General features: G+C 34.8%; 1 protein-coding gene across 6 annotated transcripts in view; it reads right to left on the bottom strand.

The window, feature by feature from the left end:
- Window positions 1–1,159: 1,159 nt before the first annotated feature.
- SLC35F5 (solute carrier family 35 member F5) overlaps window positions 1,160–16,252 on the bottom strand; it is a 37,355-nt gene continuing 22,262 nt past the window's right edge. For 4 of the 6 annotated variants that reach the window (XM_054829612.1, XM_054829614.1, XM_054829613.1 and 1 more), the window contains 4 exons: window positions 13,759–13,849; window positions 10,672–10,826; window positions 10,116–10,204; window positions 1,160–9,150 (listed from right to left, as the gene is read on the bottom strand). In XM_054829612.1, coding sequence (XP_054685587.1) covers window positions 10,123–10,204; window positions 10,672–10,826; window positions 13,759–13,849 — 328 coding nt within the window. In that variant the 3' untranslated portion in view covers window positions 1,160–9,150; window positions 10,116–10,122. The remainder of the gene's footprint in view (window positions 9,151–10,115; window positions 10,205–10,671; window positions 10,827–13,758; window positions 13,850–16,252) is intronic. The other 2 variants (XR_008577599.1, XR_008577600.1) reach the window with 2 other exon arrangements.

A 16,252-nucleotide genomic window follows, 5' to 3' on the forward strand; every position in this document is an offset into this window, starting at 1 on the left:
CAAACCAACAAAAAACCCCTCACATGCCTATTATTCTTTGATTTTAATTGTTATTCCTGGTCCTGGAACATTCACAAGTCACTGTAAGAGCAGCTTCCGTGAAATAACTCTTTGGATTACATCATCCTTGCTCATTACAAGTTTTCATTTCAGACATCAGGACACAGCAGTGGCAAGTAAACCCATGGCTCTTCCCAGTGGATTTGTGAAGATGGCTCAAACAGGAGTCCTCCATGCATTACATCATCCCAAGTCCTTCACTAAACTGCCATTTGTTTGAAGCACACTCTTGCTTCACCACATTGTGATTTATATTTGGCATGATGGGTTTATGCCTATGCTTTATAATTTTTCTAAGAAACTCTGGTCTAAAACTGAAGATTGGCCTATTTGGTTCCTGCATTGTCAGTAATAATGTATTTCATTTTTACATACTTCAGATATGCCACAGCACATACCTCCATTTTGGTATAAAAATCTGCTTCTTGCTACAGCTGTGCAGCAACACTGATTATAGCAGTAAACAGAATTCAGCTGTAGGTAATCCAGAACACTCAGAAAATCCTATGGTAGGAAAATACTTTTTCTAGGAAGTATTTAAGTAAATGCCTATCATCCCCAAGAGGTTTTTAATTATGGAAGACACTGAAAGTTCAGACGCATGAAGGAAGGTCAGTATCTAGTCCTGGTTAACTCCAAGAATCAAGGATGATAAACAGGTAAGTTAATTGTCTTTTGACCGCTTATATAATTTCTTATACTGGCATTGAGGAGTGCAACAGATAGATGGACACTGCAGTAGCTCCCCCTGCTGATGAAGGAGCCTTCTTGTATAATTCATGTATTAGCAAGTAAAAATCACCTACAGCCATGAAAATTGATTAAAAATTGGTATTTTACTACCTAAAGTACCAGACCAATCTGAGACCAAATTATAACCTTTTGGCGTCTTGGCTGACTTCAGATAAAATGAGACATCCTGAGACTCACTTTCAAGGGCGGAAGAAGGGAATTAAGTGTGTCAGTTCAAGATCTTTTTACCACTACGCTGCTCTCCCAAGGCAGCCCACCCTTAGTGACCATTCATTTTTTATTAACTGATGGTATAACACACATTAAGTATTAACCCCAACCAAATACTAACTCCTGTTAAGAAAAGTAAGATTTAGAATCTTTATTGTTTACTTACATATAATAAATATAACACAGAAAAAAAAAAAATCACACCCATCAATTGTATTACACAGGCTGTTCATCAGAATACATTACATTTTCTTTTCATTAGCCCTTTGATAGGGTTTTGGTATTGGATATTAAGAATTTCAATTTATAAACCTATCAACACAAGAACAATTTTCCAATTTTCACCCTTACGCATGTTTCAAATATTCATATATATATATACTGATTTTGTCAAAAATATATAAGAACTGTTCAATATTTGCAATATAGGCCTTTAATTTCCATTCATTAGATCTCTATTAATATAGAGAATTTCAAAGTAATTAATAGCTTAAATCTGATTTTAATTAAAAATACTTATTCTATATTTCTCATTTACCTGACCCCTGCCTCAGAAAATGAAGTGACAGGACAAAAACACTCCAGGCAAAAGCCAATGTTCACTTTTAAAAAATGAAGGGTAAAAGTTCTGGTCCTTGCTTCACCTGTGTAATTCTGGAATAATGGAGACACCAATTTGGTAAAGAGAAGGAAGGAAGAAAGCAGAAGCCAGAGTTTCTGAAGAGACATGCATCTTCATTTCACATCTACTACTGCCATCCTGCTGTTTTCTTGGCTTAAAATCACTGCATCAAGCCATGATTATATGTTTTTCTCTGCACGAATACAGTTATCATTAAATGGAAATTAGATAAAAATGCTACATTTCTTTTTTATCAAAAATAGATCAAGGTTTAACACACTCTGAAATCAGGTATTTAAGTGCAAATGCAATACACATCAGCAATTCACGTTCTGGTCTCACTAAGGAAAATGGTTACAAGATTATGCATAAAGATGTTTCATAGAGGGTATATACCTGGAACTAGCTGTGCTCTCGGAACATCCAACTATTAGCAAACCGTACAGACTTCATGCCAACAAAAGTCTTCTTCAGTTGAAAGTTCTTCGGTTAAAGCAGCTTCTGCTTTAAAAGCGTTACTCAGAATTCACTGAAACTGAGCACAAAATGTAATGCCAAAAAGACCATCAAAACTACTAACGATGGGTTTTGTGCATTTTTTAATGCACACAAGCTTTAGAAGTTTCACAGATGGATCTGATTAAACAACTAAACAAAAAGTTTCATAAACAATTTTGTTTTACTAATACCCACTCCAGAGAGAACTTATACAAATTTTAAGTCATTACAAGGACCCTTTCAGCTGTACAATGCTGAAGTTGTATCGCATACTCATTACACTTCTCCAATTCCATCCAGATAACATTAACGACTGGCTAAGCTTTCAATATAGCTTTGTGTAAACAGTCTCTCATGATTTTCAATTAATAGAGCATTCATTTGTAACTGGATTGTATGTGGGACTTTGTAACACTTCACAAAAAAACCCCTAAAAACAGAGAAGAAACTCCTCAAGTATGTACCCTCTCCAAATATGTATTTTATTTTAACAATCACAGGGCTCAATGTAAGCACTGAGCTTCAATATGAAATGATTATTTAAAATAGCTACATTCTATATTAAATCAAAATCAACGAGAGATCCAGTACACTATTGCCTGTATGTAATTAGGCTATGTAAGAAACTAGCCCAATGATTTTACAGCTGATCCCATATGCTGCTGAGTAAGATTCTTTATTTTCAATTAAGATTTTTTGCTTTATTTTTTTAAAGGGTTTTTTTTTTCCTTCTCCAATAGGAAAGGGATACTGTTTGGCTGGAAAGCCCCTGCTGTTTCCCTAACTAGAGGAAAAAGGAGATTCTAAAAATACTTTAGAAATTACTCATTCTAGTAGAGGAACTAGTTTAATTGGCATGCAAAGGTCAGACTTAGGTAGAAGAAAAGCATCACCTATAACACAAGGAAGGAAAGACTTGTGGGCTGGCAACCTCAGTAATATATTGAAGGATATCTCTAATGAAAACACAGTCATTTGCATAAAATTAGTTCTATGCTAAATGGCTAATTCCCTTCAGCTTGCTAAGTGTGTTTTTTTGGTTTTGTTTGGTTGGGGTTTAAAAAAAACAAAACAAACCTGTGGAAAAACTTCAGGAACATATGTGAAGAACTATAGAAACATCCCTGAATTATTATTTCTGAGGCCATTCCAGTGTCCAGTCATTTTTCTTCTGTGGAACATATACAAACTTTGTGCACCTTACCTGATAAAACAGTCAAAAGTTCATTAAAAAACATTGGATGCAACTTTATCAACTGAGATGCACTTAAAGAACTCTGCACTTGTAGAACTAAACAGCTGCTTTCTACAAAAATCCTCAGAGAAAAGCCTTTTATGCTTTTAAAAAGTAGGAAGTGAAAACTAGATAAAATTCTGGATGCATTCCACATCATGGTAGTAGACATTCCAGAAACGGTCTGGTTACCTACTAATACCAGATGTAATGATGCAATACTTAACCTCACAGGAGAGTGAGAACACAGATAACTAAGCAGAGTCACATTTGTACGTTACATTTATGTTTTATGTTGGATTTCTAACAATATAGAGAACTAGGGCAGTCAAAATACAGTAGCTTTACCTAAAGAGGAAATGCCCTGTTGGATTCTTTGCAAAGTGAATGGAAATGTCAAATCAGAAATCATCAAAAGGAAGTTGATCCTCCAGGCTGATGACTATGATCACATATTCTCATTATTGACAAAAAAAAAAATCTCTTAGACTTATACAACTAAGTGCAGTGGTTAACATTTCTCATGCTACTGATTTTAAAGAGAAGTCATGTAGCAAGACAAATTCACCTTCTAAATAATTAAGCTGCATGCTGGCTATAGGGAAATATTTTTTTGTGACCAGTTACAGTGGTACATTTACCATTTTTACCAGCACTAAAGTCCCTCAAATTTATATTGCTGAAGTCTTAAAGCAAACCACTCCAAATGTATGCTGCAGACAGAAATACTGCAAAAGCATAAAGGTCAACCTGACTGCGGGGTTTCTTTCCAATAAAGTTTTACTTTATTAATGCTGTCTATGACTCTCATGGGCTTTGGATTAAATCCCTGTCTAGCCAAAGTGACTTTGGCTACTGGAAAAACAAACAAAAATCCCCAAAGTGAACAGATTTTGTAAAAATGTAATGATATAAATGAATATATATAATGTTAGAAGATATATGCTGGTACCCTACCCCAGAATCAGATCATGTATTACTATAGCATTGCCTAACCCTGAAAGTTAATGTCACTGTCATGCCAGAACTGCAGCTTCAAAATCAGCAGGGTAACAAATTATATGGTGCATAGTACAATAATTAGAAAACCACACACAAATTGCAGCAACACTTTAGAATGGACATTTGTCCAAAAAGTAACAAAGTGTTGGGCAGAGTATATTTTATTAACACCTTTAAAAGCTCTTAACATTCTCATCGTGATTTACCTGATAAGCCTAAGGAAGTTCAACATGAAAGTTACATGATGTGAAATGTCCGAGTGAAACCTGAAAATGTTTGTAACGATTTTAAAAGCAGGAACTAATTATCAGCTCTCACCATGCATGGTATCATCCGTATTTCCCTGAGAAATCAAGCCCTGCAATAACCATGTAAAACAAAATACAGCATTAATGCAATCCTGGATACAAAAAAAAAAACCAAAACCCTACAACACATGCATAACAATTGTTTATGAACCAAGACTTAAATACTACTGCAGTTATAACTACTAAATTGCAGACACTACATATGACAGCCATAACAGAAATGGTAACCAACTCAAAACTTATCCCAAATAAAGAAAACTGATTAAAAGTACCATCCTATAGTTAGCCATATAAGTCAACACTGTGGTATTAACATTAGTTTCTGTTTCTTGATTTTTGAGTATGCCGCTTCTTAACTTCATTTACAAACACACAAACACTCTGCCTTACCAAAGCCTATTTTCATATGAAATTTGAGAGTGTGTCCATAAACTCACTCTATGTCTAAAATTTAACTGGTTTCCCCCCTCCTCTGATAGCTTAGCTCAGTAACTTAATTTCTCTAAGGCAGGAGGATCTTTTAGGAGGGAATAGGAATGATAACATTCAACACAAAGAGAGATGGAACCAAGAATTACAAAGAAATCATTTTACCACCTTATTTAAAGCAATCATAGTTGTGAATAGCTGTACCTAGGCACAATGAGTATTGTGAAAGTGAATGACAATTACAACAGCACACACTAAGAAAAGTAATTTGCAGGCTCTCCTATTTTTGCTAGTACATTCCAAGGAGGTATGCAATGCATATACCAGCATTCCAGGTCAAGTATCACATGCAGCTCCATCGTTTGTCATTTGAAGAATACTCCTGCTTAACACCCTATTTCTGCAAAGCATTTGTGCCACCACAGTGAGACAACCGGGCGGTGCATTAGCCTCCCTGCTTATGAGTCGCAGTGTGCAGCCCACTCCAGCCCCAGTCCATGACAAGCCACGTCAGTCATGTACTACAGCCCCCAGCCCCTTACATGGATTTCCACAGACCAAAAGCCAACAAGCAAGATGCAGCGCACACTGGGCAACAGAAACGTTGGGCCCTCGGTGTCTTCAGTAGCATTCATGTGCCCCGTACTTCCTAAGCAATTGTTCAGTACTGATGTTGCATGTATTTCAGTCCTTTGCTGAATTAGCATTACATCTACAGCAGCCCCTCATAATGAACACATTTTCAGCATGACTGAAACCTAACAGAAAGTAGACAGAAAAACTGAAATCCCTCTTTCTCTTTGTTCTGGAGTGCAGTACCCTGTACTTCAAACTACGTAAGACTCACCAAAACCCTAAAAGTGAAGGCATGCTACATGGCATTCAGCAAATAATCATCATTTCCTCCATATATAAAACTCAAACAGCTCCAAAACCTCAATCACACACAGAAGAAATTGTTGGTTGTCTCAGAGGATTACAGGAATTAGTTCAACTATTTGACACAGCAACACATGTAGTATTCATTTTCCTTTTTGTAGGCATGGGAAATCACTGTTCCTTAAGCATCTAATGACATCGAAAGAAATGCTTGAAATAAAAATTCACTATTTTTTTAAAGTGTATGTGCTTCCTACAAGAATCAGAATAAAAACATTCCCAAATTGAAATAGCAAGAGCAATGACAATTTATGCTAGCACACAGAGGTAATGCATTTACGAGAGAGCTCCTTCACATTCCAGTTGTGTAATGAGAAAGAAAAACCCAGCATGTCTCCATTACGTCAGAGGTACCTGAGAATCTGAGAATCAAAGCTAAATCTCTTGTGCATTTACCAAGCACCCATTAGAGAGCTACGCAATTTACATTTCAAATTAGACATTATATTTATAAAATATTATTGTACTAAAAATCACAAGATTTTATAGAAAAAACCTCATCACATTCTATTAAATGCAGGAACAATGTTACATGTCATAGCTTCTGTAATTAAAACTGTAACACATTTCTTGTAACTACAGGGGCACCACTGTTTAAAAATCCTTTCAGGAAGGACAGTTTGTTTCTTACTCTTTAAAGAACTGTAATTTAATGCAAAAAGACTGCTCAAGCTACCTAGTGCCATGAGATTAAAATATTTAATATCTAAAAAAAAAATTAACAAGTTTTTGTTAAAAACAAAACCAGTGGGAAAGCCCTAACTTCGAGTTTACTAAACATTCTTCAACATTCCTGGGGTCAGACACAGAAAAACATTCTCTTAATACTTACTTCCTTAACCTCTCAAACTAATGAATAACGCAAGTGAACACAAGTCATATACATGGGAGACTATGATGATGTTTCACTTTAAGCCATGAACGTAAGGACAAATATGAATAGCAATTGTCCATTATACATTACAGCTCCAATTCTATCAGTATGACCAACTGCAAAAGACAGCAGTAGACTATTTCACTAAAAAACCCTGTAATCGCCCATCTGAAAGCAAACTCAGTTTTCCCAGGCTTAGTTTGCTGATGCCACAAGTCCCACATGATTCAAATTTGTAGTTAATGCCTGGTATTATATATCTGGCATGATCTCATTGAAACATATCATTAATTGAAAACAGACATTAGTTTTTTATTGCTATTAGGCCTTAACACTACTTCTTGGAAAAAAAGTTGAAGCTAACATCCTCTGTCATAATTTAGGAAAAAAAAAAAAAAATATCCATAAAAATCCCCCAACAGCTAAGGAAACTCCACTTACCAAAAAATCTTGCAAATTCTACCAAAGTCAAATGTAAAACTAGTTTTACATACTGCATTTTCATGCCCTCTACTTGTGGGGTTTGAGAATTGAAATGTGACGTTTCTCAAAATGCCTACATAAGTTTAATAAACTTTTTTGTTTGTTTTGGGTTTGTGGTTTTGTTGTGGGTTTGGGGTTTTTTTTCTTTCTATTCCTATTTCAGGTATCCAAAGGAGGACTTACTACCTCATCTTAAAGAGATGCCTCAGATCACTGAAACTTGTAGTGTAATCCAGTATTAAAAATTGGAAGGAAAAATTTTATAAAGGTGCAATATTTGACCACAATAGCCCCTGGTTTAATATTTTTTTTTCTTTCTCTACTCACAGATTTTTACATTAAATTCTAGCTGGTTGCTAATCAATCCTTCTAAATGTATAGCTAAGCATATTGCTTTCCTGCATTCCCTCTTGCATAGCAGTTGTATCACCAAACCACCAAAATCTCTTTTGGAAGGATCATTACTGAGTGTCAAAACATGAAAAGGCATTTGTGTTACGTCATCCTTCTGTATTTGTGTGGAAGGATAGTAAAGTACCTTACATTATTAATAATCTTGTCATGTTGAAGAGAATACTGTTGGCTGAAAATCCATCCTACATTCATTATAAAAAATTAAAATCCGTCAAAAGCCAAAATTAACTTTAATGTGTCTTATAGGCCAGAAGTTGGAAAATGGCACTAATTTCAAATATTCCTGAATATTCATAACTTTTCAGAATCAAATAGGACAGAAGCACTGCAGTGGAAGATACAAGTTATAAGGAAAATGATAAATTTTAGAATAAACTTATTAATGCAACTGGAAATCAATGCAAACACCTTTATCCTTCAGATTGTTTAGCAGATTACTGTAGCGCCAACCCATTGACTGAAAACTTTCACAATTAATTTGATCTCTTTTATAACTTGGCAGCTATACATGTGAAAATTTTCAAATTTAGTTTTCCATGTTAGATAATTGGGAATAAGAATGGATTACAGAATCAGTCTGTTTCAAACAAACATTGATTTTGAGAATGTACACCCAACTGTACTATAATTAGAAATATTTTACCATTCTCTAAAACTTCAAACATTCCAGATTGTTAGGTAACAAAAGATTTTTAAACATCGGCACCCACTGCCATTACAAGGCTTCTCAAAATGGCATAAGACAATATATATGTAGTGTTCTAGGACCGTACAAAGATCCTGCCTCAATAATTACAAGAATGTACTTAATAAATTATTTTTCTATTTTCTTCTATTAATATGCAAATAGTTTATACAACATAAAAAAGTTAATTTGTACCTACTACAGGTAACATATCTATTTAGCTTTTCATCTGAAAGCCCGTAAGACTTGATGACCTGCAAACTTATTTACATAAAGCATTTGAAAGTATTTTTTAAAAATAATATTGTCCAGCATTTAACAAAATTGTGAGTTTAAAAAAAAAGAAAGAAATCACTTAACAGCATTTGTTTTCTTGATTTTGTCAAGTAACTTCACCAGCTCAGTATTATAAGGCAGGTTGGTTGCTCAGATGGACTGAGACTCCCTATGGTGGTAGGCATGTAGTCAATTTGTTCATTTATAAAACCAGATGAAAGCAAGAAAGAGGAAAAGTTTAGAGTTTCAAAAGAACTGAAACTTCTTATTTTTACTACAAATTCAGAATAGGCACTGAAACATGATTCCTTAGGGACTTTTCCAGAAGATTGTCTCTTCGCTGGGCATCATTCCATTTTTAAACTATGAAGAAAAAAAGAAAAAAATTATCAGGGCTACATAATTAAAGATTACAAAAAAGGTATCACTATTTGTATTTGTTTCTATCTTAATAATTAAGGAAATAACTTGTGTGTCTTAAGCTTAAGACATCACAGCTACTGTTTTAGTTAGAATATTTTTAATTTTGTTACTAGATTTGTACGACATTGGAAAACAAAAATATACATCTTATCATGCAATTCTGCATTATTTGAAAACTAAAGCCCTGAAGCATAGGGCTCACAGAGTTGCAAATTACATCTATCTTTATGCTCCAAGACAGTATCAACAAACCATGTAATGTGCCTGTTAGAGGCTTGTGTAACCTCCTCTTAAGAGGGGTATTTTGCAAACTCCCTAGCTATTCTACTCTAGTTTCCCTATCCTTATCATAAGAAATATTTTCCCTAATATATAATGCAATTTAAAAACTTAATTCTTGTCAACGACAAACACAAGGACTCCTTCCCATTTTCTAGACCCATAATGGTAAAGTCTGGTCATGTCCTCTAAACTTCTTTCAATGGTCAATGTTTTTCATGAACTGCAATAGCCCAAACTGAGACCTCAATAGCATTAACGAGGGTGAAATAATTACTTCAGATCTCTTCCACATACATCATACATACCAAGAAGTTGCATGGCACTTCTGGTTTATTTATTGACTCAGGTCCAACTTTTGATGAATGCTGTAACACTCTTAAGTAAAAAAACCTACTTTACATTTCAAAACCATTGACTAAGAACTGTATCAACATGAGAATAATGCTCAATAATGAATAATAATAATAATAATAATTTTGAAGATACTGTTCAAAACTCTATCCATCAATATAGAACAAGACTAACTGGATGCTCTGTAAACATCTGTGCTTATAGCACACAAATGCCACCATGAAAACCAATCCTCACCTTTCTCTCTCTTGTTTGAAGTTTATTAAGCATACCTTTTGTCTATGAACAGCAACTGTCTCCATCTTGTGAAACACTATGCATAGGAATGAGACTTTCACACTGCTCACTTTCTTCTGGCATTCTTAAAAGAAACAGATTTATTTATTTAAAGTTATACAGTCCTATTAAATTGGTTGTTATGAAGCCAACATAAATACTAAGTATGCTAGTTGTTTGAACTGCAGCCATTAAAAACATACAAAAGACCCCTGAACTTCATAAAGTATACTCAAGTTTGCAAAATTTTCAGTGCATGTTTGGGCTACAGCAATTATCAGAGAGGCATTAAGGGAAAAAGAAAACTGTTACAGCCACTAGGAAACTTCTTTTAAAAGGCAAACAGACTTCACATCTTTCCATTTTCTGAGCATTACATAGGTTAATAAATGGACTGGCAACTACTACTATTAAGAAATCAGTACGCCTGAATACACTTGAACATAAAAATAGATAAAAATAAATACAGCATGTGTACTGTGGCTTATAAAAGAGTATAGGCTATTGGCAAGGCTAAAGAAGAGTTAGGATTATACTTTGTGACAGCCCTACCTCTGAATTCGATGTTTTCTACAAATAAAGGCAAAAATTCTTCTGATTCCCACCATCACTGGATCCCAGTTGTTATAGTGACATAACAGAGTTGCAATGAAAAAAGAAAAAAATACAGGGACTGCCCCGGCAAAAAATAACCAGGAAAACTGCACCTGGAATTAAAACACAAACATCATTCACTCAAGAGTAAAAAAAAAAAAAAAAAAAAAAAAAAAATTGGATACTGTATATTTGCAATAATTATTATTGTGAGTTTGAGATGACGTTTCAGTTCTTTTAAATTGGGTGAAATAGTACAAATACTTCTGTAAGTTATTTGGTACAATTTCTATAACCACTGCTACTTCTAATAAACAAATAACCTTTCTTCACTGATCCGTTCTTTACAATGGAACATATTGTTTGTTTTGCACTGAGTGTAGATGAGGACTGCTTTTTCCAAATAGTCTCATTTTTAGCTTTTAACTGTCTGGCTTGTACAAATGAGAAAGTCACCTAGACACTTCAAAAATTTTGAAAAAGAGATCTCACCTGAAAGACTTGTTTATTCACTCTGAATATACTGTCACTGAATGGTACCTTCTGAAATCAATGCCCATAGAAAGACTATGCTACAGGAAATTTACAATAATTCTCTTTTTAATTTAAAAAAAAAAGGCAGGGCACACTATTTGTTAAATTTAAACTAAATTCTACTTGTAGCTATACTACTACTTGTATCTATCTACTCCTACATTCAGAAGTGACCATATGAGACTGTTTAATGCTTAAAATTACAGGTTAGAGAAATCAAGGGTGCAAGAACAAGAACAGAATAATGACCCATAAGCACGGCTCCCTCTTGTGGAGAAAATTTCCAAAGTTGAAGACTTAAGAGAAAAAAGCACCAGTATTGATACCCTGCACTCTCAAAAATCTGATAAACTGCAATTGTTAGAGCCTTATGTTATCCTTGCTGATTTCTAATGGAAATTCATACACAGATAAGTTACCAAAAGAAATATTTAAATACTTGTTAAAAATTTTGTTGTAATTTCTTAAGATTCAGATTATTAGACCATAAAGACCCAGAACATTACTAATTTTGCATATTGTATTACTATTACACCATTTGGCAGTTATATAAAGACTGCATATATTCATATTGTAATCTTTACATTATTAGCCATGCCAGTGGCATTCTTATGTAGGTTCCTTTCAAGAAAGCTGAAATCTGGTGTAAAGATAAGGCTGACCAGAAGCACTTCACTGGAAAGCTTGAAGTTGGAAGCTTAAATTTCAATCAGACTAACTTGGATACCTGAAATTTCAGTGAGCATAGGGCTCAGGTTGGGATATTTTGATGTTTGTATGACAGAGACATACTTGCACAAATATATTTGTACAACCAACCTCAAAGTCTACAGGAGTTTGCCTTTAATTAGGGTCACTCGTTTGTGCTTCTAATACTAGCAGTTTCTTTCTTAAAAAAATGAGAGACATGTAACTTGCCCTTGCGTTACCAACGTGAACTGAAGGTCATCCAACAGAGCCTTAAAGATGTTTCTGCAATTGCAAATGCCTCGATATTGCATGAGTACATGAAGAATATATTAATTTTAAAAGTTCTGGAATCTGTGTTTACTCAGATTAAATAGCCTACAGATGAAATAGTTTACTAAGAATTAGAAAAGCATATTCCATTTTTCAATGTATTCCAGGGGACAGTTTAGATGAATCAGAAGACAACCTAAGCTTTTCATATATCGATATACATAACTATATATATATACACACATCTCTAAAAATATATTTGCATGCACACACGTACACCTATTAAATAAGTATAGGTGCATACATATATACATACAAAATTCTTATTTTTTTCTAGCAGTTTTAGCTCATATAAACCTAATTCCACCTTACTAAAGTAAATTTTTGGGGCAGAAGTCTATAGATTTCTTTCCCTTGTCTCCTTAATACCTATCATTAGTTACTTACTTTCTTGTTACAATTTATGTCCCAAGTATATATTGCATATACTTTAACAGCAACACAAATACAGTTATCTTATCAACGAATGCTTTATTATTGTTGGAATCACTGCAAGGTTTTGCAGTACTTCCATGTTGAAATATTCAGCTAATATGAAACATATTGTATCTCACATGTTCATTACACAAATATTTATTCAGTGTTTGACTCTCCTTTTATTTTCCAATTTGACTTTCCTTTTTTATTTTTAACCTTCTATTTTTTCCACTTTATTTTCAAAAATCTGCAGTGACATTAAGTGAAAGTAAAATACAAGTTCTGTGGGGCTTTTTCCCTATTTTTACATGCCTGCCAGAAAACTTCAGAAGTCAAAAAGTTCTCATTAGAATTCACACTTTGCTTGTGAAAACACTGAGCAATAAAGCTTCTTTTTGGCAGGAAACATTCTAAGTGCAAGACTGTATATACATCAGTCTTGCACAAACAAGTACAAACCTCAAAAGAAAAATTCAAATATAATGATTGAAAACAAGTCATAAATTGAACCACCACAGATAATGCACGAACCTCACTTGCTTCAGGGTGGCCATTACTCAGAGAATGCTCAGTTTACCTATGCTCTAGGCAGTCAGAATTTTTCTCTTCTCATACTTCACACTTCTATTTGTACAGAGCTTACAAACTAAGCATAACTGCATTTGCTACAAGCCTCAAAAGAACATCAAAGCAGTGTAAGCAAGCAGCAGCTGGAAGAAAATGACCACCAGTCTATTCAAAATTTCAGAAGACGTACTGTATAGTTAGTTTTAAGTTTGGTCAGTTTTGCCCATTTTTATTGATATCATTTTCAGCCAAACTATTACATGATTAAACTGCTTCCTAATTCGTATAAAGATTTATCACCTGAGTAAAGAACTTCTTGTATTTCAGTAACAAACTGTATTGAGGCCAAGGTGCTCAAATGCTGACTAATTCACTATTTTCAGCCCAGAAAACACATTACCTGGCACATAATTCTACTCCCATATATGTATACATTGTTAAAAATAACACTGCCATTTAATTCAAAGAAATTCTGTTAATAATGCTCAAAACTTAGTAGCACATTACCTTTTGCATGCACATGTCAGCTATTATGGACAGAGGTATTGTAAGGCTTAGCGCAAGTGTGCCTATCAGTGATGAGGTAAGAAAGCAGCCCCTAAAAGAGAAATAAAAATAACAATAGAAGTCTTATTTAAAAGTTAAAAGACAACTAAAGTAATACATCAAACTGCAGATGGTATTTGATCAAGCTTAACTGTTAGCCATTGTTTGTTTTAATAATCAAAAATTGAGATACTCACACTCTATCATAAATCTGTAAAACTCCAGAGAACTCTTAACTAGACTATTGATGTCTTCTGGAGCGAGGTTTAATTCCCATGCAAACCTTTCGAGATGATGGAAAATTCACTACTTTACATGTAGTGACTTCACCTAGAAAAATCTGCATTTTGTTTCCATTTTAAAATAGTTTAATACCATCTTAGAGCAATTAAATCTGTTTTGCCCCAATCTGGTTAATTAAAAAGGAAAGGTTACTGATGTCTAGAAATCCTACCCAAAAAGAAAAATACTTTTTACAAATAGACAAATTCTTAAATTAACAGACTGTGCTTTTTAAATCTCACTAAAAATACACCCTTGAAATCACTCTTTGGAGTCTCAGTAAGACTTCTCTGCATTCTACAAGTGGTCTCATCAGATTTCCTAAACAGGAACAAAATCGTTAAGACTTCTCTAGATCACTGAGTCACAAAAAGACATTATGATTTATTGTAATTATTACAACAAAACTACATGCATATGTCAGAGTAGTACTCAAAGAGCCACAGAAAACTGACCCTTTTTTCCAAATTCCTTTGCAAGTCATATTTAGTTTGCAAATGACTGATTTACTGAATGAAGTTTTTTTAAAAAAATAATAACAATAGACAATCTCAAAGTATATGTAGGACATACCTAAAAGAACACGTGAGCTCTTGAGATCTTTGGCTTTTCATTTATAGAGCCTTAGGTTTATACTAAAACATGACTAGCCTGAGCCATTTTGATACCAAGTGAAGAGCACAACATCCAATATAAAAAACTGCAATTCCCATTTTATGATTGACCAAGCCAAAAGTTACCAAGCATAGTGAAGCTTATTAGCAAATACTCCTCTATGTAACAGGCTATTTATTATATGAAGAAAATAAATACAAAGCAGTATCTACCCAATTCAAATTCAGTAATGCCCACTACTGAGTCAGCCTCTTATTTCAAAGGAATCCAGAATTTATTTATTTATTAAGATAACGGCAATTCTCATCCTTGACAAATACTGAAAACAGTACCAGCTATGCTATGCTTTTTTGTGGAATTGCAGTCAGTTCCACACACAACTAATTTTAAAGGAGGGGAAAAAAAAAAAAATCTTACAGTTGCAATTTTTGTTAGAATTTTGAAATTTGTTTTTTACCTACTCAATCTTTATTCTGGTTACTGTAAAAATTAAACAGATGCAGCATCACTGAAACTATATTCATGAAATATGATTCACTAAAGAAAATGCTATTCTAATTCAACTCACAGAAGTTTGTTAAAACCTTTTAAACAGAAAGATTTGAACACACATTTGGAAAACATTTGCTGGAACATTACTTCATGCATGTGTTTCTCTAAACTAGAAAAGTACTCCCAAACCAAGCCACTAGGTCCTCCCGTAAGGCTGACTTTCAGCCAAGCAAAAATGACTAGTTTGGATATTTGCAATCACTTTGCATTGTTCTGTCTTTAAAACAAAGAAAAATGTATGCAGATGAGAAAGGAACAGAAAGGAAACAAAGCATTTTAGATACTCTACTTTTTTGCAAACTTCCTCCCCAGTATTATAAATCCCCTTCTATACCATAAGACAATACTTCTGTAACTCTGCACTGACTACTTCTGAATTAGAACTAACCTGTCCACCACAACACCATTGGTTTGGGTTTGCATGGCAAGGTTTTGGTAGCAGGGAGGCTACTGGGGGGGATTCTGTGAGAAGATGCCAGAAGTTTCCCCCATGTCCAACAGAGCCAATGCCAGCTGGCTCCAAGACGGACCCACCGCTGGCCAAGGCTGAGCCCATGAGTGATGGTGGTAGCGCCTCTGGGATAACAGAGTTAAGAAGGAAGGGGAAATAAAAAAAAAAAAATAAAAAAAAGGAGTATCTTTTGCAGCCAGAGAGAGGAGTAACATGTGAGAAAGTTTGCAGAGTCCAAGGTCAGTGCAGAAGGAGGGGGAGGAGGTGCTCCAGGCACCAGAGCAGAGATCCCCCTGCAGCCCATGGAGAAGACTATGGTGAGGCAGGCTGTCCTCCTGCAGCCCACGGAGGTCCATGGTGAAGCAGAGATTCCACCTGCAGCCCATGGAGGACCCCACACCAGAGCAGGTGGAGGCACCTGAAGGAGGCTGTGACCCCATGGGAAGCCCGTGCTGGAGCAGGCTCCTGGCAGGACCTGTGGCCCTGTGGAGAGAGGAGCCCAGGCTGGAGCAGGTTTGCTGGCAGGACTTGTGACCCCATGGGGGACCCACGCTG

The sequence above is a fragment of the Grus americana genome, chromosome 6 (genome assembly GCF_028858705.1).
Source record: "Grus americana isolate bGruAme1 chromosome 6, bGruAme1.mat, whole genome shotgun sequence".
Taxonomy (NCBI): Eukaryota; Metazoa; Chordata; class Aves; order Gruiformes; family Gruidae; genus Grus; species Grus americana.